Below are 23,832 nucleotides of genomic sequence, written 5' to 3'. Positions count from 1 at the left end.
GCTTTCAGATCCAGATGTAGATAAATAACTTCTGAACAGCTTAACAGTGCTATAATATATAAGTAAAGAAAAAAAAAAAACATTATCTTCATCTCCCAAGGTTTTTACTTTTTTCCATCAGCTGAAGAAACCAGAAGTTATTTTAATTTCAAATTTAGATCTCTCCTTCAAGCCTCCCTTGTATCACTGCATAGCTGGTACGGGAAATGTTTCAGTAAATTCTGATATATCTAATAGGACTTCTGTAAGGAGCAGTAACTGGACATATTTATTTTAAAATGACTATGATGTTCCTTTCTATGTTCATAGATGTAGAAGTTGTCACTGACCAATTGGATAGATATAACGTCTAATTTCACAGCCTTTTCATGAGTATCCTCATTTAGATTACATGACTGTGTATTGTGTAAGACAATATCTGATATATCTTTGTCAGTGCACATCTGCTTATCTCTCACTGTTACTATGCAGATTCATCTTGCTCTACCTGCTCTCCTTTTACAAAGTATTCTGAAAATACGTAGATGCTTGCATCTGACATGAGAGGATAAAGGGAAGGCAATCAACATCATCTACCTGGAACTGTGTGAGGCTTTTGACATGGTCCCCCACTATATCCTTATCTCAAAATCGGAGAGATACAGATTTGATGGATAGACTATTTGGTAGAAAAGGAGTGGGCTGAAAGGTCATAGACAGAGGGTTATGGTGAATGGCAATATCACAGGCCTCCACCTGGACATGAGTGGTGTCCCCCAGGGATCTGTCTTGGCACTGGTACTTTTCAATATCTTCATAAAAAGCACTGATAATGGGCTCGAGTGCACCCTCAGCAAGCTTGTCGACGACACCAAGCTGAGCGTGTAGTTTACAAGTTAGCAGGAAGTGAAGCCATCCAGAGGGACCTTGATAAACTCAAAGGTGGGTCCTGGCTGACAAACTGAACAGAAGCCAACACTCAGCTATTGCAGCTCGGGAGGCCAATGGTATCCTGGGCTCCATCAGAAGAGGGTGGCGAGCAGGGATGGGAAGGGGATTGTCCCTCTCTACTCTGCCCTCATGAGACTCCATCTAGAGTACTTCATCCATGTCTGGGGCCCCCAATACAGGAAAGATGTGGAAGTGTTGGGAAGGGTCCAGAGGAGTGCCACAAAGATGCTCAGAAGGCTGGAATACTTCCTCTATGAGGACAGGCTGAGGGAACTGGGCTTGTTCAGCCTGGAGAAGGGTGCAAGGAGATCTCATTGCAGTCTTCCAGTGTTTAAAAGGGGATTATAAACAGGAGGAGAATCAACTTCTTACAAGGGTAGATAATGGCAGAAAAAGGAGAAATGGTTTTAAGTTGAAGGAGGGAAGATTTAGGTTGGATATTAGGGGGAAGTTCTTTAAGGAGAGAGTGGTGAGGTGCTGGAACAGGCTGCCCACAGAGGCTGTGGATAGTCAGAGGATCCCTGTCCCTGGAGATGTTCAAGACCAGGATGAATGGGGCTCTGGATGGCCTTGCCTGTGGCAGGGGAGTTGGAACTCAGTAATTCTTGAGGTCCCTTCTGACCCAAGCCATTCTATAATTCTATGATAATCGAAACAGAGTATTTTTATTTCCATGACTTTTATGTTCATTGAAGTATGAGAGTAATTTGGGCTTTCATTTTACACTTGATAAATATTTAATCATTCATTTTTTGATCTTCTGATTGTAAATGGGATAGCCTTAAGTACTATCCAAAATTCAAGGAAACTTTAACTACTGCTTAACATATGTTTGGAGAAAAACAATACAAGTAACCATATGTATCCATTAAATGGTACAGGAGCAAAAGATGACAGCTTCATAGAATCCCATGTTTTCTTGATTTGATTCTAAAGACAACAATATTTACTGACAAAGTGATGTAACATTCTTTATATTGCTGGCTAAAATAAAACCAAATCTATTTACATATGGTGGAGAATGCTCGTTCTCAAACTCAGGCAAATCATGGAATCATATAATTGTTTGAGTTAGAAGGGATCTTTAAAGGCTGTTTAGTCCAGCTCCCTTGCAATGAACAGGGACACCTTCAGTTAGGTTGCTTAGAGCCCGGTGCAGCCTGATCTTGAGTTTGCCAAGGATGGGGAATTCACCACCTCTCTGGACAACCTGTTCCAAGTGCTTCACTATCCTTGTGGTAATATTTTTTTTTCTTGTATCTTATAACCAGTTTTTCTGTTGCTTTCTCCTATATGCCTCATTGTCTTAAGATTTCAAGTGTGCTGCAGTGTTGTCAGCACATCTCAGGGTAGCAGGTTGAGGGCCCCTGCTAGCATCCTGTTCTTCTAACCTAGCTATTTTATCACACATCTAAGTAAGCAAGCAAGTCTCCATAATCAAAGAATGAAACAGCTGAGCATACCATATTTTGTCTTGATAAGGGGAAATGTTGAAATAAGTTTTTTAAGCAAGAGAAGAAACTAGTTCAGTGCTCAGATATACCACAAGAAGTCACAGTACCTGACAAACTTAACTAGCAAGATTATTAGCTTAACTCATTTTAAAGAAAGGGAACCTGACTGTACCTCAGGAAGCTTCAAAAAGCAGCAAAAATTACAGAAATAAAGAGAAAAAAAAAATCCCAGGTGCTACATTAGTTAGTGTTACTCTGCATTTCCATTTTACTTGCAAACTTGTGACAGACCAATCTGATCTTAGCTGCATCTCACTACCTCATTTCCATCACTTTGGTAAAGTGGAAGATTAAGTCTACAACTGGTACACTGCTGAAGCTTCATCCAGCTGTTTTTGAGTTTAATGGTGAAGGCACTGTACATATAAAAAATGCTACTTGTCAGATGGGCTCTTCTGAAGCCTTCTCTTACACAACTGCTCCAGATTCCTAAAGATCAGTACTGGACCTATCCTCTGTACCATTTCCATAGCATATCTTCTCCTGAAAATCTTCCTCTCCACAAAGTTATAGATCAAAGCCAAGATAGTTTTTATCTGTGTTTCCTCACTTATAACACAACAATTGAAGTAAAATTTTATTTATCTAGCATCAGCTTCCACCTGGCACTCATTGGCACTGCTAGTTGCTCTGTCACTCACAATTCAATTAGGGAAATTACTGTGTGCCTTTACATGGGTGAATATATTCACAATAATCAGGGTACCTTAATTTATATTTGTTAAATAACTCACTCTGTTGTTTTTCATAAAGATCCAAAGAAGGCTTCAATCCTACCAACAATTTATTTCAGCCTTTGTCATTGGACAGATTAATTCCCAACCTTTTTTTTCCATTCAGTTCTCCTGTTCTTGTGTCATCATGAATAGTAAAATTTCAGTCATCTCATGTGCATTTCCATATATTATTCCTACGTACAAGGAATAGTTACACACAAACACATCCCCTTCTGTACAAGCATCCCTCACAAACAGCCTGTATACTGCAGGTTAACAAGCCATACAATACAACTCCAGGGACCCTGCACTGAACTATACTGAATAATGTACATAATTCTAGACTGAAAAAATAGACTGAAAGGGACCGTGTTTCAAGTGAAATGATTTGTACTTATAGTTAAAGATTACTATTGAGTAATAATCCTGCACTTAAACACAAAAGTTGGGAACAACAACAAAACTTGGCATTTTCAAGCTGTTGGGAAAATGAAAAACAGACACAAAGAATACTATAACAGCTTACATTAATCTACGGTAATTTATCTACATTCCAGTTACTTGCAACTGTAGAAAGAAAGTCCACAACTGAAATTTGGTAGCAGTTTGCACTCAGTTCCCATTCACAAGGGAAGCAATTTTAGCAACCTTTATTGCAAGCATCAAAGCCTTATTACTACCCAGCATGTTGTTTTAAGCTTACTGCTGTACCCACACAGCAAACTGTAAGACCTTAAACAGGCACAGTGTTACGAACACTAGCAGAAAGAGAACTGCATTTAATAACAAATCTGCCAACATCTCCTTTTAACCTATCAAAACAATATTTTGTGATCAAAACAAAATCAAGTCACTTTGAAGTCTAGTGTTTAGAGTACACTAATAAGCTATATGGCAAACTAGTGAACAAATAGTCCCATAAACCATCTTCAATTGCTGCCTTTCTTAAGTTTCCTCACTGACCTATTATACTTGAAGTCCATTTACTTACACCTCGCATACATGGTTTTTGTTTCTTTTTAAGAAAGAAAGCTTTCTTGTATTAGGAATCTTTTTGATTTTCTCATTTAAAGAGAAATGGAAAAAAAAGAATGAAGTGCAAAAAATTCATTTGTCTCCAAAAGAGAACTTCAGATTAGGACTGTTTAAAATAATTACTCCTCAGTCATAATATCTACAGTTTCAGCGCAGTAGGCTTAAAATTTGTAAATGCTGAAGTTTGAAATAAACAGTTTGCATTCTAAAAGTTTGTCTTATTACTTTCATGCTACAGAACTTCTGAACTAAACATAAATGCACAAAGCGTTGTTAATTGAATGTAAGTAATATTTGGTATTCTGGAATCTTGGAAAAGGGGCGTGTTAATGTGCACATGGCAGCAGAGACGTATGTAATTTCAGGTTTTTGTACTTAAACATTTTTCTAGTTGCCAAAAGTAGACATACTATAAGCAAAACCTTCAAGCTTCAAGATGGTTTATAAGATCAGATAGTGACTGACCTCTGTAAACAGCTTTGCTTAAGACTGCTGGCAGGACAGAAGCCTTAATTTATCCTTGCCATTTTAACCATTCCCTTCTCTTTAAGCAGGTCCCGAATTCAGTAAAGAATGAAAAGCTCTTAATACTTTTCACACAGCACAGCATCAGCTCTTTTCTAAAGAGATGCATCCTGTGAAGCCAAAAAGGAAAGGTATCCTTGATGAGATAGATAATGCACAACGACTCAGTGCTCACACAAAATGTTAATTAGAGTCAAATTATATCCACATAGTTAGATCTACTGCATAGACCTTTACCATTTCCATCCGAATAAGCAATCGTAACTTTCTGCCATCCTCCATTTTGGCCAAAATAGAGCAAGATGAGGCAAACATAGCAAAGTCCTCTAAAAAACAGCAAGGAAGTTATTTTAGTCAGGATTCAAATTCAGCTTTGAGAAATTTTCTAGTACAGGAAACAATTTTTCTCTTTGCCCAAACAAGCTCATTTTTTTTTCTGCTCCACACCTTTTCTCTGTTCTGGCCCTGCCTCATTTCACCTGCTTTAGAATGCTAAACAGGTTAAGGCATGAATCTAAGCACTGTTCATTCTTAGCACTTCCTGGTCAGATTTTGGACTCCGTTGTTCCAGCCCAGGCATGACTGAGGACATAATACATGTCAAAGACCATTCCCAATACATGGTATAGGCAAGTTCATCTTTCTGAGAGGAAGGAGATCAGCATGGCTAGAGAGCACTTCATTTAAGAGTGGAGGCTGAGCTACCCTCCCTTCCCCAAAACTTTAGACTAATTTCATCTTCTGCATCCAGTTAGTTACAGACCTCTTTCATCTTTCTATCATAACAGAGAGGAGGAACAAAAGCAAGCCTCTAGCTCTGAGCCTTCCCCATGATACTCCTGCTTGTTCCTCTGCCTCACCTCTCAGAACAGGATGACAGATCTGCTAGCCTCTCATCCTAAAGAAGATTGAGTGTTCAGGTACAGAAGTGAAGTGCCATCAATTCTAGTCCTTAACAGCTCCTAAACCTCCAGTGCTGTGCCAAACGGCCAAGCTTCTCCACTACTACTTACTGGCTCCTGAACCCTTCATATGTTTTATTGAGACTTCTCTTGTAATCTCTTTTCCCAAGGCTGAGTTCATTTTGCTTCGCTGAAGTGTGATAGCCTTTCTTCCCTGGTATGAAGTAGCAGTTGGCTGTTGGTAGAGAAACTCTTACAGAAAACTACGAATGCTTTGTTTGTATGCATGCCCTAAAGCAAATAGGAAAAAATGAAAACAGAGAAGCACAAAGAAGTGTGTAGTTATAGATAGGAAACAGTCAAGTTCCCTAGTGGTCCTGTAAAATATAGCATTTTTTTTCCTGTAGCATGTGCTGAGGTCAGAGCATATCCTCAACTTTATTAACTGAAGATTAAAGACACATCCCCACACACGTGAAGCTATTTAATAGAAAACATAGCATACCTCTATGATGAAAACACCATGGATTTATCCACTACTAAATGTCAAATATTTCTAAAGGTCTGAGTATATCTACATTTCTTAAAATATCAACAGAACAAGAGCATGCAAATTCCTAAAGAACCATTTTGCTTGACGGAAACTTCAGGAAGGTATCAAGTATAAAGAATTTCAGTAGTTACGTGCATTGATACTGAGCACTGCAATGTGTAGATATCTCAGTTTCAAAAATAAAGAGCTAGCAGCTCCAGTTCTAATGAAAACAGCCTCAGCTTATTGTACTCCACAATGAGGTCACTTCCAAACAAGTTCACTCAGAAGTTTACCAAGAAGGGTGGAATTTACTTATGCAGAATTTTCTTCCTAGATTGAAACTTGTCTATCTTTCTCAAGAAAGGAAACAGAGAAGCCAGAAAATTTATTGAATGGAGGAACTGAAATCTAATGTGAAGTAATGATGCCATTTCCCACTATGACATCTTTATTCTAAAAATCCTCCTGTGCAGATAAACTAATAGCTACATTACAAAGTGAAATTTGGAAACTTTTATGACCACATAATGAGAATGATATATTGCTAGGCAAATGGTTCAAGACATACACCAAGTATCTGAAGTATTACTAATTTTTAGAGAAGATAGCTTTCATTATCCAGCTGCACTGCACTAGAATACAAACACAAAAGATTCTTCCACAGACTCAGTGATTTTTTAAAGAACATCTTAAAGATTAAGAAAGAGCAGATCCAAGATTTAATGTAAAGAAAATCTAATCCTATTTATACAAATTAAGGTCAAATATGCTTCCTTAAATGCCAATTAAGTAGTCTTTGCCTAGGAAATGACCAGAAACGTTAAAAAAAAAAAAGTTTTATAATACTTCTAATAAATAGCTTTTAAAGGTAGGTCTTTGTGTCAGTTATTAAAAACCAAATCAATTTCATAGGAAAAGGGCTTATGAAACACACATAAGTAATAATATGCAAAATATTAAAGCAGTAAATGATTCATAATGCCTGAAACATGGCTATGCCATCACTTTAAATACTTTTAAAAAAAAAGGGCTCTGTATACTTTGCATTATGTAATCTCCATCTTTTTACTGTAAGACAGAGATACAAAACAGCATTTGAAATTGAAACTTAAAACAGAAAACTAAACAAGTAGTTTCAGACAACTCCATTGTCATTAAACAAACAGATTATGTGACCAATATTAAAGTTGAAAGTAATAACAAATTACTAAAGTTGGTCTTACTTGTTTTAATTTCCTCACTCTATTTGGGAAAATTAATTCAGCTCTGTATGAGTATGAAGTGTTATGAAAACACTATGTGAGCTGCTGAACTCAGGACAGTTATTTCAGATACTGTTATTGATGCATAACATTGTTATCTGTAAAGTAGTGTTGGTAAATCTGTTGGATTACTACACTGACTGACTAATGTAATACAAAATTGCAGACATTTTGACAGAAATCTTATAGCTTTGACTTATTCTTCCTCAGTAATGCTTAGATTAACAGGAGGAGCAGAAATAGTAGGCAGCACCATCTATAAGTTTGCAACAGAAAAAATAGCAAGACCTCTGAAAAAATAATGATTTTAATGTTATTAATGTAAATTACTTTACAGGTTTTTTAGCATTCTCCAAGCAGAGCTCAGATTTTCCTTTAAAGAAGAGCTTGTTATTTTCTATGATATTTTGTTCTTACATTTTTTAGTTCCTAATGCTAAGCTAAAAAGACAAAAATTTTACATCATAAAAATTTCTACAGAAATATTCTTACGCTGAGGATATACTAAGTGTGTTGTTCAGACATCTGATGCTACTCAGAAGCACAGTTTAATATTCTGTATTTATATCATTAACATAAATATAAATGCACGCTAAATTGCTGCTTATATAAACTATATAATATCCTCTCTTATTAATGCCTCTTTCTTAAATTGATAATTATTTCTCAAGTATGTAAGAGAAGCTAATTAAACATGACTTTTACATATTAGAAAGAGTACTTTGTTTGCAGAAGGTGTTTCCACCATGATGCACCTTAACTACAAGAGGTTTACAGAGCTCAGTGCACTGTGCCTACAGTGCTTTATTACACTTTATTGGGACTACTCCAAGCAGTGGAGCTACTCCATTATCTCTCTGCACCCAATAATTATATTACATTCTCATGCCCACAAAAAAGAAGAAAAAAAAGGACCAAGACCAGACCTTCTCAATTTAACTGAAGTTTTATAGTTGCTCTAGCTGTTCTGTGCAAGAACACTTCAAGAATAAAAGCTTTATAAATGAACTCTCAAGTGCATACTTACCAGTTAATAGGATGATTTGTACATGCAGGTTTAATGACCTAGTGCCTCATGTGGCTAAAGCAGTTTGAGCTGAGCTGAGTTCAGTATAAGTCATGGGATAGAGCTTTACTAGAATACTCAAAGGAATTTAAATGATTATGTGCTACGCGTAGCCTTCTCTAAATGTAAGTCTAACTTATGGAAGATTTCAGAAAGAAAAATTAAGTCTTTATGTAGCTAATAAATAATGTTTGCATTGAAGTCCTGATAATTCTATCCAAAAACATTTGAAAGTTTGTTGCAAATTTTACAATGACACCCTTATTACTTTTTCCTTGCTTCAGTTCCTCCTGTCTACATAAATCTCTCAAACTGAAAAACTGCCACTAGGCAGTACAGTAAGTTCAATACATTCCTGCTTCTTGCTACATTTTAGCTATTGATGATCTAAATGCTGTAGCCTGATATCATACTTGCAACATTAGAATCCAGTCCTCAGTTGGTTCTTAGATACTAAACAAACCATTAAGTATTAGTCATTAACACTACTTACCACATTGAAATCTAAGTTTTTTTCAACCCACTCCTTGGCTTCCTTGAATTCCTCTTTCATTTCCATGATGTACAGTGTATCGAGGGCATCCACTATTGTTGCTCCTTGAATGTTACCTGAAATAAATAAATTCAGTGATTTACTTTCCAACAGAAAGCTTTTCAGTTAAATCTAATTAATTCAAATTAATTCTAATTTCAAAATCCAGTTTTAATTAATCCAATTTAAAATGAGAAATATAGGCATTCCAGTGGGCAACTAGTAATTCACAGCCTTAAATTTGATTTCCATGCTGCTACACAACATCAAAATATTTAAGTAGTTCTTCCACTAAGTCTGTTTTGAAGAGTGGTTCTAATGCATTGCATTTTCAGCCATGGTTTTGCATTTTTCAACACTGATAAGACCATTCACTGTAAAATACAATTCACAGAAGATAATAAATCTCATTGAGAAATGACTGATCCTGAAAAAAATAATTGTTTTGTATTTTTATACTCTATACTCAATAACACACAAAGATTTAAGCAGCAGATAAGTGATGATCACATTTCATTTAGGCTAGTCCTTTCTCAAGTATCCTCTCTGAAAAAAAAATTCTCTGATATTATGCATCATCACATAGCCTGCACATAATACCGTTGTAGGGAGCAAAGGTAATCATGCATACATCTGAATTTCTCAGCTTAGAAGAAACTGCCAGATTAAGAGTTTTAGAGAAAGTTCTGTGCATTTGTGCAAGTAGTGTCCTTCTACCTCTTTCACAGCAATGGATACTAGGCAGTTTAGTTCAGCCTTCAAGTAAGATTGCAAAATGAAGCGTCACCCATATGTTTACTTTGATATGTATTAAATACGTGTTCATGATCCTGTACTTAAAGACTGTTTTGGAAGGTGGAGGAGAAAATGAACTGATCCCAAATGACATTCCCATGTTTCCTTGAAATTTATGACAACCTTCTCAAAATAACATTTTGTCTAGAAAAAGTTTTGATTCCTATTTACTGAGGACTGTACAAAATTCAGTTTGGGCCAATTTATTCAATTTGGAATTTATGAAACCAGCAATCTTCATAATTAATGCAAACTACTATTAAGATAATCTTCAGAGAAGACCCTAGACACAGAAGCAACCATTTATACCTGCAAAATAATTTAGGCTGCAAAACCAGAGAAAGTCATTAGATCTAATCCCTCTTTCTCCAGCAAAGCTAATGACTCAGGTGGATAATTGATTACTCAATCAGGAATAGATATCCCTTGGTAAATAACAAGAGAGTAGCTGCAAAGAACTTCACAGAATTTGAATATAGTTCTGAGATGTTTGAGAAAAAAGTAAGCTTGGGTTTGTAAACTTTTGCCACACATCAGGATTGAATTATTCATATACGGCACAGAAGTTAATCATTTCAGTGAATTCTTTTGTGTTCATGTCAACAGTTCACAGGCTGGTTCGGCCCGGTTCCGTGAGTAGTGGGGCAGAGGGATTTCGCAAATCTGCACCTCTGGAAAAGGGAAACGGTATCCCAAAACAGCGGCAACGATCTGAGGAGAAACAAACTAATTTACTAAATATGGTATCGGAATGCAAGATAATACAATACAGTACAATACAATGCACTATAATAGAATACAATTAGAACTGAAACTAATAAACCAAATACAATGAGAGTATCTGAAAGCTGCAGGCCTTACACTAGTGCGGTCAGGACGAGCAGCACGGAGGAGTGGCTGATGATTGAAAAAAGCAATGTCAGAGGAAATGGAGGAATGATTGGAGGTCTCTGTATAAAGAGACTGACATTACTTTCTCAACTTGAGATTGCAGACAGGAAATAACTTCCCATTTTTATCCTCTTAGAAACATAATAGTAGGTAACACTTGATCAGGGCAGCCTTATGAAGTAAGTAGCAACCCTGCCCATGGCAAGGGAGTTGGAACTAGATGATTTGTAAGGTCCATTCCTAACCTAAGACATTCTATGTTTCTGTAGTTATAAGTTACTTCATACATGTAATAAAACTAGACAATTTATTTGTTTTAGCAGTTACTGATTGCTTGTATCACCATCATTGTTTCTGGAATGTCTTTCCTACTGTAAAAATAAGTCATTTATATATTCTCCCAGATATTCCTGTAATAAAACTGCAGCATAGTTTGGTAACAAGTGAATACTGTCTTCTCAGAGCTTACTTGGAACATGACTGCCCTTCTCTCATATTAAAGGAAATTAATCCCCTTAAACATGTTCAAGCAACATACACTTTTACTGAGCTCATGAGAAAATGAGAATGAGCACAGAAAACTGCTAGAGAACATGCTCAAGAACCTTTTTGCAAAGACTATACATATTTAGTAACTACGCACACACAAAAGCAGCTCATAGTGAACTTTTCAACTGAGCTCTACCTCAAAGAAAAATAATCTACAACCCGATTTGCTTAAGTGATTTTGATAGGTTCAATGCAGTGACATTTTCTTTGGTAATCACTTTGTAAAACAGCTAACACCATCTCCAGTCACGCTTTCAATTTTAAGGTCTAGTGCTTGAGTTGCAACTCACTGCTTAGTCAGAAGAGGATTCAACCTTACTTGCCCTTGGAATTGCACACATCTTACTTTTTTCCTGGCTCTGGCCTACACAGAACCACAGTGTGGCCTACTTTGAGTAGAAATATCCCTTCTGAGCAGAGAGAAAAGAATGGGAGAATCTCTATTTTTGAAAAAATCTAATCCATTATTCTGAAGGTTTCAGAAGACAATGAGATTTAAATAGTTAAATTTGTTTCAAACTTCAACAATCTTGAGAAAAGATAGAAGAACACAGAGAGGGACGTTTGAACGCCAGTTAAAAGCCAGTTATGACTTGTAAGCAACTGTAGCTTACATTAAGTTAGCCAACAGGATAATCCAAACTTAAGAGCATTAAGGACATTGTGTACTTCTTCATCTATAACCAGTCAGACAAAGAGGAGAATGAGGAAAAAAAGATAATGAAGTTAAATGATCATTTTGTTATTAAGAATTAAAATCAAATATTTCACAAGCCAATATATACTATGCTTCTCAAAGCACATCAGACAAATAATTAAATAGAGTTATCAGTCTTGTTAGCTTCTATGCAATATTCCCAAGAAATTACGTAGAAGTCAAGGTCTACAAGAGACAAAGATTATTCCTAGGCATTTAAAATACATGCTCATTTTCATAAAACATAACATTTGGGCAGGACAATTGTCCTGTTATATGCTTAAAGAACAGCTATAAATTGGATTAACATCTATCTACAAAAAAGTGCCAGCAAAGCTGCAATCCTCAAGTCAGTGTTCCACAGTTGATCGAGGCAGAAATAAACTCTCACAAGTAATACTTCAAGAAAATGCATACATCTGAAGTAAATATGTATTTATTTAGCAAATAATACAAGAAATTGTATACTCAGAGTACAGAAAATGGACTGAAATTCATAAAATGTAAGCTTGAAGTGAACAATTGATAATAAAAATGATAACCAGATGCATAGGTCTACCAAAGTGAAACACAATCTCTACCAAAAACTCCAAAACAAGTACTCATATATGCTAGCTTTAGGTTTATGTGGCAAGGTTTTGGTATCAGGATAGATGTAGGGGTGACCTCTGTGAGCAGAGCTCAGCACTGCTCCATATCAGATCATAGCCAGCTCCAAAAGGGACCCATCACTGCCAGAGCTGACCTACGAGCAACAGCTGTGCCTCTGCGAGAACAGAAGGAAGAAAGGGAAACACTGCTGCACAACAGCAGCTGAGAGAGAAGAGTAACAAGCCACCAAGGTCAGTGCAGAAGGAGTGCAGGAGGAGCTCCAAGTGTGGAGCAGAAGTTCCCTGCAGACCCGTGGTGAAGCAGGCTATCCCCCTGCAGCCCATGGGCACCACACAGAGCAGATCTTCAAGTACAGCCATAGAGGTGCAGCAGTAGATGTAGCCTGAATGAGGCCACAGCCCACAGAAAGCCCCTGCTGGAGCAGCCCTGGGCCAGAGATGCAGCCCGTGATCTTCATGTTGGGCTTCATGTTAGGCAGGAGGACTGGGAGAACTGCTGCCTATGGGCACCCATGATGGTTCAGTTCCTGGAGAATGGGGTCTGTGGTACAGAGATGTGTTGGAGCAGTGACTAAAGAGCTGCAGCCCATAGGAAGCCCACACAGCATCAGTTCAGGAAGGTCAGCATCCTCTGGGAGTGATCCCATGAAGAGTAGGGGTAGAAAGCAACCGTGGAGGAGTGACAGATATACAGTGATATGGACTGACCACAGCTCCCATCCCCCTGCATGACTCACAGAGGTAGAAAGATGATGGATGGGGGGAGAAGAGGAGGTGGTTTTAGCTTGCTTTCAGTTTCTCATTTCTCTTGTTTGTTAGTAATAGACAATATATTGCATTAATCTCTCTATATTGAGTCTCTCTGTTTTGCTCACGACACAAAGCGGTGACTAAACTCCCTGTCTTTATCTCAGTCCTTTTCCATTGCATTTTCTCTTCCCTTGAGAAGGGAGATGAGGGAGAGTTGTGGTGTTTAGCTGTCCATCAGGGTGAAACAACCACAATTTTACTTCCTTTGTTAAACTTGCTACTGCATTTATCTGTCCCCTATACTAACAACATCACCTTCTTCCATTTAAGTAACTAATAGAGAACATGTAAAATAGCCTATAAGATAGTTAACTGAAAAGAAAGCAAAAGAAATCAGTCAACATGAAACTTAACATGGACTATTTAGCAGCATCCAAAGAACATCATTTCAACTTCAACAAGATGGTAACTTTAACAACAATCTGGAAGAATCTGAAAAAGACTACTGCTGTTGTGGATTTTGACTCAACTAATTATCTAGAATTTTGTAACAGCTGGATAAACAGAGCAGTTTAGATTGTCCCTGCATAGTGAGCAATAAGTCAATTTAACAATTCCCTTTTTTAAAATCCAACAAAGCTACGTACACAAGATAAAAAAAAATCAGAATACATTGGAGAACGGAGTAGCACCTCCAGAGTAAGTGAGCAGAGAGAATAATAAGAAAAAAAAAAAAGTGTGGTCACAGGATGAATAACTTCATGCAAGTTTCCAGGGAGATAGTGCAGGGAGATCTGCTGTCCTTGGAAGCCAAACTTACTAGGACAGCTCTGTGACAGAGCATATGTGGCCATATGGTTTAAGAAACTCAACCGGCTCATGGCCAAGCTGTTTGAAGGGTAGGCTGAGAAACTCTTATTTGTCCATCTCAGGCTTTTAGGCAAGGCATTTTTTTGCCAGGAGAGTCGAATATAGCATATAGTCAGGTTGCCAGAATCAGTGCATGTTGGTGCATTTAATAACATGCTCATAGTTTTTCTCCCAGCCCTCATATATGAAGCTTTCATTCTCCAGAACATCCACGTTCCTTATCACCAAATGTATTTGGATAATACACATGCATACATACATATTTGCATGCATTTTTGTGAATCAGATTAAAAAAATGCGATTTCCAAGCATGTCAAAGAAAGCATTACATGGAGAAGTTTCAGAAATCTGTCTTAATGCATTTCCTAAAAAAGAATGGAAACTACACAAAGATACTGCCTTCCCCTTATCCTTCTTGAAACTAACTGCTTTTATTCTTTCTGACTCGGTATCATACTTGGAATGAAACAAAACTGAGGAAAAGTATAGAGCAAAACTGAGAGGAATGGAATGAACTATGAAGTGACTTCCTGTCATTATATACATCTGCTTCCTCACCTGTAATAATTCACTATCCAATAGGCATAATAAACTAGAACTTCTTGTTCTTGTATACACAGAGAAGATGAGTAGAGCATTGTTTTTTGTTCCAGAAAAAGTGACATATTTGTGTTTCTAAGTTAAAACGTGAAAATTAGTATGTGATATTTATATGCATATATATATATATATATATTTAAATGTTATGGAAATTCAGCATATACAAGTAAAAAGCGAGAACAATTTTCTTCAATTACTATCAGAAGAACTGTTTTAATGGCTATTTTGTACTACCGTGGAAAAGAAAAAAAAAATTATACATAGCTACGTTGAATTTGCACTGAGCCCCACCTTGATCTTTCAGACCTGTCATTGTTTCCTCAGCCACTGAGGCAAATTTGTTTCATCACCTTATTGTAAGTTGAAGAAACTCAGACAAAGCAGACGTTTTCTGCTGTTTTCTTCCTTCTATTTGTCAATTTATACTTACAATTCCAGCCAAAAATACAGAAATATAATATCACATCTTTTTTTATTAATCTAGGCATTATTAGCAGATTAGATTTGCCTGATAAGAGAAATAAGATTGGATATTTTGTAGCATTAAGTACAAGAAAAAAAAAATCAATGAAACATCTAATTCTTTCCAACTGCATAACAGTGTACAATAAAATTTAAATTACATTATTTTCAATGTTTTAAAAAGATACATATAAATTTGACAAAATTAACATTTTGACTAGATCTGTAGGTTTCTTAAAGCACCATTTCAAAAGCTGACTTAGATTTTTAAGAAGTGATTTCCTTTAAATAAAGGAAATTTGAAGTGTTGGGCATGATTATTAAGATGTAACATGCCAAAACATGAAATGTACTCAGATACTGGCAATCCCCTAGCAACGCTTCCAATTTCAGTCATTGTTATCAGCTGGCAAGAATGGAGAGAAAAAGCCTACATATATTTTAACAAATCTGGCTTCTCATGCGCGCAACATGAAACAATGCAGTAATATTTCTAGAATGCTCTTCTATCTCCAGTATTTTGTAGGTTTATGCAGTCTAGAGCCAGCTCTGCTGTCTATTTAATTGCTCTTGGAATTTTTCCTCCATTTTCTCATCTATTTTCCATGGAAGCCATTGGCATCTGCATTGTTTCTGGCACTCATGCAGCTCAGCCACACATTTTGTAATGAACCCCTCATCTTTTGCTTGTTTTGAATGTCACCTTTTGATTTATATTTCAACCCTACACGAAGGATAGCATTCCCTATAAGAAACAAATCTTTATTCACTCCATCAATGTCACTCTTAATGGACCTCCATATATTGTACCAAAAAAATTCCAATCTTTAATATCTATTTTGAGCTTAACTAGACTCATATCTCCCATGCCACTTATTTATCAGTTCAAATCTAGGTATCTATATCCCATTTGCTATTTTAAAGTGCAATTATCATCTCTCAAAGAATCTGTCTGGTTTCACAGAATTGCCTGCAGTTTCCCACTGCATTAACTGCCTTGGATAACAAGTTATCCTTGCTGAACTGTCACTCTGTTCACTTGATTTTCCCAGGGCTGCAGTAAGTTACTTCAGAGCATGGCCACAGCATTACTAGAAGAGTTCTTCAAAAGGATATTAAAAGCCCCAAAAAAGGCTTTTGGAAATCTGAGAAGGTAATAAACTTCCTTGCCTTCGTACTGACCATCTTAAAAAAAAAAGAAACAGTAGTTCTGAAGCATGATCTTTCAGAGATGGGCTGAGCCATTCATCCACATAGCTGATGATGTTATTCTTTAAATAAGCTTCTATTAATTTATTTGTGAAGGAGTCAGGCTCATTTCTAAAATTAAAATTGCATACTGAAATTCATAATTTCAAGGACTTCAGCAGCAACGGTGAAGATGAGTGAGGATGGGAAATGTTGGAAGCTTTTCAATTTAAATTCAGTTATTATTTTAATAATGCAAAATTAAATTTCTTGAACAATATTAATAAAATATTAGCTCAAAAATATGCATTGGTATTCACTGGAAGAGAGTTTTGAATATGAGTATTGGGAGGCTTTAAAAATCTTGTGAAACCTCAATACTCTGAAAACTACAAAATTCAGTTCTAAGCCACGTAGTGTTTGAATACTTATTACCTTCTCCCTAGTCCTCCAGAAAAGGTACCTTTTCACTAGCACAGATTAATTATACTGTATCCACAAGTTAAAATATTACTAAACTTGGAATACTGTACATGAAATACAGTTACAGATAATTATAAAAACTTTTTAGCAAAGCTTAAGTGCACAAACTTGAGGGTTTTTTTCTAGAGAAAGATCTCTACAAGCAGCGCTCACTGGTTTTAATGTTAGTAGAGAACACTTAATGAAGGATAGCTCATTGTTCAATTGCAACTTTGCCACTCTTTCTTCAGTATTTTGTTGTTTTTTTTTAAAAAAATAAATTTTAATAATACATTTTTAATAATGAATTTTAATAAAATGTTTTTTAATAAAACAAATAAAATGAATTTGTATGGGGTTACATTCTACAATGTCAAATAATTACAATTTAAAAAGATTTAAAGAATAATTACAATTTATAAAGAAACATTATTACTTATAGCAAACGTCATATCAGTGTAGAATGCAAGCACAAAACTAATTCAGTTATTCTGAATTACTTGATCAGTCTAGAAGCAGTTGTACACTTAACTTCATGGAATTAAACTATTACAAATACTACTGAGACAACAATTGTCAGTTCACTACTGCCTTAATATTATAACTGAATCCTTCATTGTTGGTGTAAACAAAAAAACCTGCAATAATATTAGTTACTTGCCAAGATAACATGGTAAAACCTGAAGTGGCAGTTAAAAAGAAAACAAAACAGCACATGGATATCCCAAAAAGACTTTCAACGGTCAGAGGCAAGTATGAGGCTTTGGCTTCATCTTGAAATAGAAATATTTCAGCTCAATATATGTTTAAGCCTTTCCTTAAAAGATACGTTATTTTGAGTGTGCACATGTTAGGAGCACAATTTGCTTCCTCTCACATGAATGTCCTCCAGTCTGAAGACTTCCTCAAGCTTATTGAATACACCCTCCATTCTCCACTTACGCTGCTCGCAGAATATCAGCAACATCAAGATCTGACCTGGAGGTCAGAACTATCTGGGCTTCTAACCAGCTTTCTCCTGTCATGATCCCACTGGCAATAGTCCTTTTCCTCCTAGCCTAACAATAGTATCACACTGCATTAAACAAGTTGCCAAACTCATGCTGGTATTGACTAACAGTCACATCTATGTACAATTACGCCTGTTAAACTCTCATCTTATTTTTATGTTTCAGAGCCTTCAAGACAACAGCCATGACTATTTACAAAATGCCTCATCATTTCATCATACCTTAGAAGCAACATCATTGGAAAATAGCTCTCTCTCCCCTTCTATGTCTGAACTATGCTGTTTGTAGCCTACACAACATTAAGCATCACTGAACCACAGCACTGGAACCTGCTGATACCCACAATGAGATATTTCTTCCTTTAAGAAAATGGAAAAGCCATTGGTAGAATTCATACATGAAGGTACAGACTAGATCAAGTGATTTGAAAACAGTACTACAGAAACAAGGATTTGCTTCTGAAAAAAAAATAAAAATGAGAATATAGACCCAGGAAAGGGTAGTTTATGAGACAGAATGACTTGTAGATATGCTGCTCCTCAGTATTTCATAAAGCAATTCATCAGAAAGGGAACAAATACTTATTTTGATTTGCCACCATGATCAATAAGAGTGAAGATGTTCTTAAGGAAATCTCAGTAATAAGTTCTCATTCTAGAAGGCCACAATGAGGAAGAGATCTGTAATTAGACTAACTCTGGCTCTTATTCTTCTAAATGTAATTTTATTTTCAAATCCAACACTTTGTTACACACTAAAACTTGAAGACTTACTCTTGTGCAGCCTCTGCAGCACTTCCATTTAAAAATTTTGCAAGTCAATATACCTACTGCTTTTTCTGAAAATCCATAAGGCATCATTATGAACTCAAATCACTTCAAATGTTATACTGCTTCTGATGCCAATTAAACTAAACATTTTAATTTTTAAGACATTATGCACCATTCCATTTTCCTCCAAGAAAACTAAGCAATCAGGATTGCATTAAACAGTTATTGATATCTGATATTAAACTGTAAAACTATCTGTGAGAGAAGATAAAAAAAATTAATTTTGCCCATGACAACAGAAGCCTAAAGTACTTTGGTTTCAAGCAACAGGTTAATATTTAAAATCCAATAGTTAACTGTATAATCATTACCTAGTAACTTTTTTGGATGTCATCTTGCATAGACAAGGAGTACAGCAATATCAGTGTAGATGTTGTATTTTCACAATTATTTTCATAATCACAACTGCTGTCTCTTAGCAACTTCTAAATATAGTTGAGAATTTGATAAGTGCTCTATTTAAGCTGTTTTAGGAACTGTTCCCTCTTGAAGCTATCTTTTCTGCACAGTTGACAAAATAAGTTCCTGTTAAAATCAACGTAATATATTGACTTTTCCTCAGCTACAGAAATTAGTTCATTTTTCAGCTTTCTGTTTGGAAAACAGAATTTATTTGAATACAAAGACTGCTGTCAAACAGTTTGACTGATCATTTTTTCACAATACCAAAGATGATAATTTGTAGAACTGCTTTCTCAAACTTTCACAGAATGCTGCTGCCCTTCAATTGCTGTTTATCCAAACCTCTGTCCCACTTGTACAGTAAAAAGTCTTGGCTCATTACATTGGATTTCTGCAGTGTGCTTTTCCTGCTGGAGCTTTTCAGCCCCATATCTGTTCTAAACTGATAACAACTTGGGTGTTATTTAAACATCTCTTGTGTAACGCTTAGAGGTCCAAATAGTGGTTATATTCATGAAAGAAAAACAGCCTGCTAAAGTAGCCTGACCGATAGAGATTAACAAATTTCTTCAAGTGTTAAGAATAAACTCCTGAGAACCACAAGGAGCTTCAACTACCTTCATGGCTATAGAGAGTATCTAGTAATAATGCTGGTTTATTGTACAAGACCTTTCTTGAACCTGTCTCACCTTGCATTTTTTGTTTCATCCTTATGGACTCTAGTGTCAGTGAGTTCCACTTTGTATGAAAAGTTTTAAGGCAGAGAAGTATTTAATGCAACAAAACTACTTCTTTATCATGCAGTAATGACATATACTTCATTTATTCTCATTCAAAAGGGAATCTATAAGTCACAGAATCACCTTCATTAATAGTTATTTTCTATATATATCATAAGCAAGAAACACCACAGTGCATCACAAAAGCTAGAAAGAACACGTGTTTATCACCTATAATCTTTTCAGCTGATTTACTGTTTTATGCTAACGTCACTAAGCACAAAAATACACTCTACTCACCAAATAAATTGCTTGAATGTCCTTGCTTAGATATGGGCTTCAGTTCATTTAATCCCCATGCATAACGCTTATAATTATCCCAGGCATATTTCATCATCTGTAGGGAAACAAAAGCAGGATTATAATGTTGATTTTGCAAGAGGCCACAGCAAATACTGACTTGACAATATTCTCAAAATTAAATATATTTAATTCAATGCTTCATTAAATTCATGTTCTATGCATTAGAACTGTGAAATATTTGCACAGTGTTCTCTGGATAGCACTGTTCTCTGGATGCTAGTGGTGTAGTTACTATAAGAGCTCTATGTTGGCCAGATTTACCTGTCACTGGTATTCAAACGCTTATAATAAACAATATTTAATAAATGAATTTATGTTATAAATTAATCCAAGTATGATTTCCTTTCCCTGAAGCATAAATCTCTTAAACTGATGGAAATATTTAGTTGTTGTTGTTTATTCTAGAGCAGAAATTTTTATGGTCAAAATTAAGAACAATTCACAGGAGTTTTCAGTCTGGCGGAGACTTTCTTCCATAAAACTAGCTGATGCAAACTTAACACAGCTAGTGAGTAGAATGAAGCTAGAACGGGGCAGGCAAGACATCTAGGAGAGATCTTGAGGTTATAATGATATCATCTTCTATGATATAAGTGCTACTGAATGCCTCCATAGCTACTCTGATATGCCATTTTGCACAGACAACCAACAGCTTTTACAGCTAAGCATGGCTATAAAGATATGTTTGCCGTACAGAGTTGCACCACAAATAAATACTGCTTTGGAAAAGTCCCTCAGGGAATGCAGCACAAAGCTCTGCAATAAGAACAGAAAACATTCATGTCAGAAACTGGCAGCAGATCCACTTCAGGGCACTAATCACTCTCTACTACCATGATCAACCAAGACCTAGCCTAAAGCTAGGGGATGGCTGGTGTATGCAGCCAGGAGATGTCCTGCTGCTCCAGCAGATCCAGCACCTCTCTTGGCCAGCATCACCTTTAACTTCTGCTCAGGAAGAGTCTTCAAGGGTCACATCAGCAACCTGAATTTATGTAAAAGCAGGAGAGACTATGCCACTATGTTGCCTCTCCTCCCCACTTCCACAAAGCAGAACTGAGCTAGGAAAGCCAGAGGTCATCTTCCAGACAAGAAGTGATGGTTTCAGACCTTTTCAAAGACACTGCTTCAGGCTGTCAGCTGAAGCACTGCTCTGCCCTTGCTTTCAGACCTCTTCCCGAGGCCATGCATGCCAAGGATAATTCTGTTAAATAGCAGTTATAATCCTACATTTAAAAGCAACAGCCTTAGGACACACTGATAATAGTAATCCTCAGCTTTCTTTCTTCCTCTTTCCGTTGCTCAAATTACATAGAGAAATCACATCAATTAAAAACCCACATTAGGCCAGACCATAATAAATGACAACAGATTTTCTGGAGTACTGCTATGCCTGTGGGAAAAAAAATATATATTCTTTGCTATTTACAGAAGCATAAAAGCGCATCTATCTTGCAGAAGAATTCAGGAATGCTAATTTACCATAGAGCATCTACAGGGTCAAGTTCACAAATGCAAAAATTGGAGTCAACGTTTACTATACGAGCATTTTCAACCACAAAGTGTGTCTGGTGTCAGATCTCAGCTGAAAGGCAGTAAGAGCCTATGTGGGAATGTCTGCAGGCAGCAGGGATGCAGCAGCTGGCAGGAGCCAGGTCCCTCACTCAGCTTCCCTCTGGAGCATGCATTTTGTCCCAGCACAGACTTGGCAACAGGCAGCCACATCACAGGCTTTATGTCTGTGTTACAATCCCAGCTCCTGGTAAAAGGGAGGCATATGGCTATTTTCTAATTTACCAATTAATTTTTCCAGTCATTTTACATATTATACAAGAAAGATTTATTCTGCTCTGCAGTCATGTGCAAGTCCTGCACGCCCAGCTTTATAATTAGAAAACAAATTCTCAAAGATCCCTGATCTGCCCTGAACCTGACATTTTCTATGCTTTGTGAAAGTTTAGTTTCTCATAAAATCACATTGGAGTTCTTTTACTTTGTTTAATCTAGGAACACTGTGAGGAACTGTATAGCTATTTATATCAAATTTGTAATTAAATGATCTGAAAGTGACTGAAGATTCCGATTGTAACAAAATTAAGACTGCACAAGCCAGTGATCTTCTCCCTCATTTTAATCTTAGCACATCCCTGTTCCTTCTCTTGCAGAAGAGGTGGTGGTTACCCATCACCACACCAAATCAGCTCAGGGATCAGAAACTTTTGCAAATTTTTGTTTTTAGAATAATTGTTGTCCTGTCCCATCGCCAAGAGTATCAGAGTAACCAAGCAGGAAAGACAGGAACAGTTCCAAACCTAGCTCAGCCAAAACACTCACAAAGTGCATGACACTACAAGATATTCCCTCCATTGCCTTTAGCTTTTCCAACTGATTTACATTTTGATCATATTGCATTGTAAATGCAAATGTGCGCTCTTTATAGAAGCCGTTGGTCAACCATAAAATCATAAATTGTTAGAAGAGACTACTAAGATCATCCAGCCCAACTACAGATAGTGAGATTAGAAGCTAACCCACACAGTAGACCCTACCTTCTAACAATAGATATTATTAGATTTTAAAGAAACACTTATTTCTGAAAGTCATCCCATTTTGCAGAAGGTACCTACTCAGTATACTGGACACAAATGCAACCACTAGCAACCAGACACAAGCATCTGCCTATGTACCAAAAAGTTACTGGGACTCGGTGTTACTGTGCAAAGAGCACACAGATAAACACAAGTCCTGAAAACATACACACAACCACCACCAACAGCCCATAGCACTGCTGGACCACAGAGTCACAGTTTGTGCTTCCAACTTCGCAATCAGTCTCAATTTCTAGAATTTGGCACATCAGAAGGGCTTTATCTACCTTGTAGGAATCAAGATTCCTATAAACAAGAATCTCCTATCTGCTAATAGCTTTATTTTCTATGTAAGAATGAAAAAGTTCTATAATACTGCATAGCAATTTACATAGATCCAAGCCAAAGATAATTAAGCATTTGCTTAGGTCAGACATAGAACTGGAAGCTTAGAAACAAATTATAACAACTGTTTGGAGAAATTCAACTATCCTTGCAGTCTTCACCTTTCTGTTTGCATGAGACATCTCCAAAGAGGTATCTCCAGATGGTTTTTGTTTTTTATATTTTCTTGTCATCAAGGCCCTTCTTCTGACTCCTTGAATAAGTGCTGTTGAGTACTTGAAATTTTAAATAAATCTCACCTTTACTGAGAGCAACAAGAAGTTCCTAATGATGAAGAACATCACAGATCTTGGCCAGATGATTCCAGATACTATCAGACTTCGCTACAGTTTAACTAACGAAATTATTTCACTTGAGTGCTTTCAAACAAATTCCTTATTAATCCTCCAGGATGTCAGTAGGCAGAGTTACATTTGCATGGATGTATTTTCCTCAGTTCTTCTAGCTTTGCTAAGACATATTCATTGAACCTAAAAATCTAGATGAGCCTGACAGTTCACTGAGAACCCTAAGTCTACATTTGCAAGATCCCTTTCTGAGCTATGCCATAGGCTATTCAGAAGAAGCTGCAGCTGAGTGCTTGGCTATGTAGCATCCCCCTCTTTAGTAAGCTGGCTGCTTTT

The 23,832-nt window shown here is 36.6% G+C and overlaps 1 protein-coding gene across 1 annotated transcript in view; it reads right to left on the bottom strand.

Moving 5' to 3' along the window:
• Positions 1 to 23,832, bottom strand: part of MAN1A1 (mannosidase alpha class 1A member 1) — a 136,386-nt gene that overhangs the window by 82,936 nt on the left and 29,618 nt on the right. The window contains exons 2-3 of the mRNA XM_031610985.2: positions 20,154 to 20,250; positions 8,979 to 9,094 (exon numbers count right to left, since the gene is read on the bottom strand). Of these exons, the coding sequence (XP_031466845.1) occupies positions 8,979 to 9,094; positions 20,154 to 20,250 (213 nt within the window). The remainder of the gene's footprint in view (positions 1 to 8,978; positions 9,095 to 20,153; positions 20,251 to 23,832) is intronic.

This window comes from Phasianus colchicus, chromosome 2 (assembly GCF_987193195.1).
Source record: "Phasianus colchicus chromosome 2, bPhaCol1.hap1.1, whole genome shotgun sequence".
NCBI classification, from domain to species: Eukaryota; Metazoa; Chordata; class Aves; order Galliformes; family Phasianidae; genus Phasianus; species Phasianus colchicus.
This window is presented reverse-complemented; position numbering and strand designations above follow the sequence as displayed.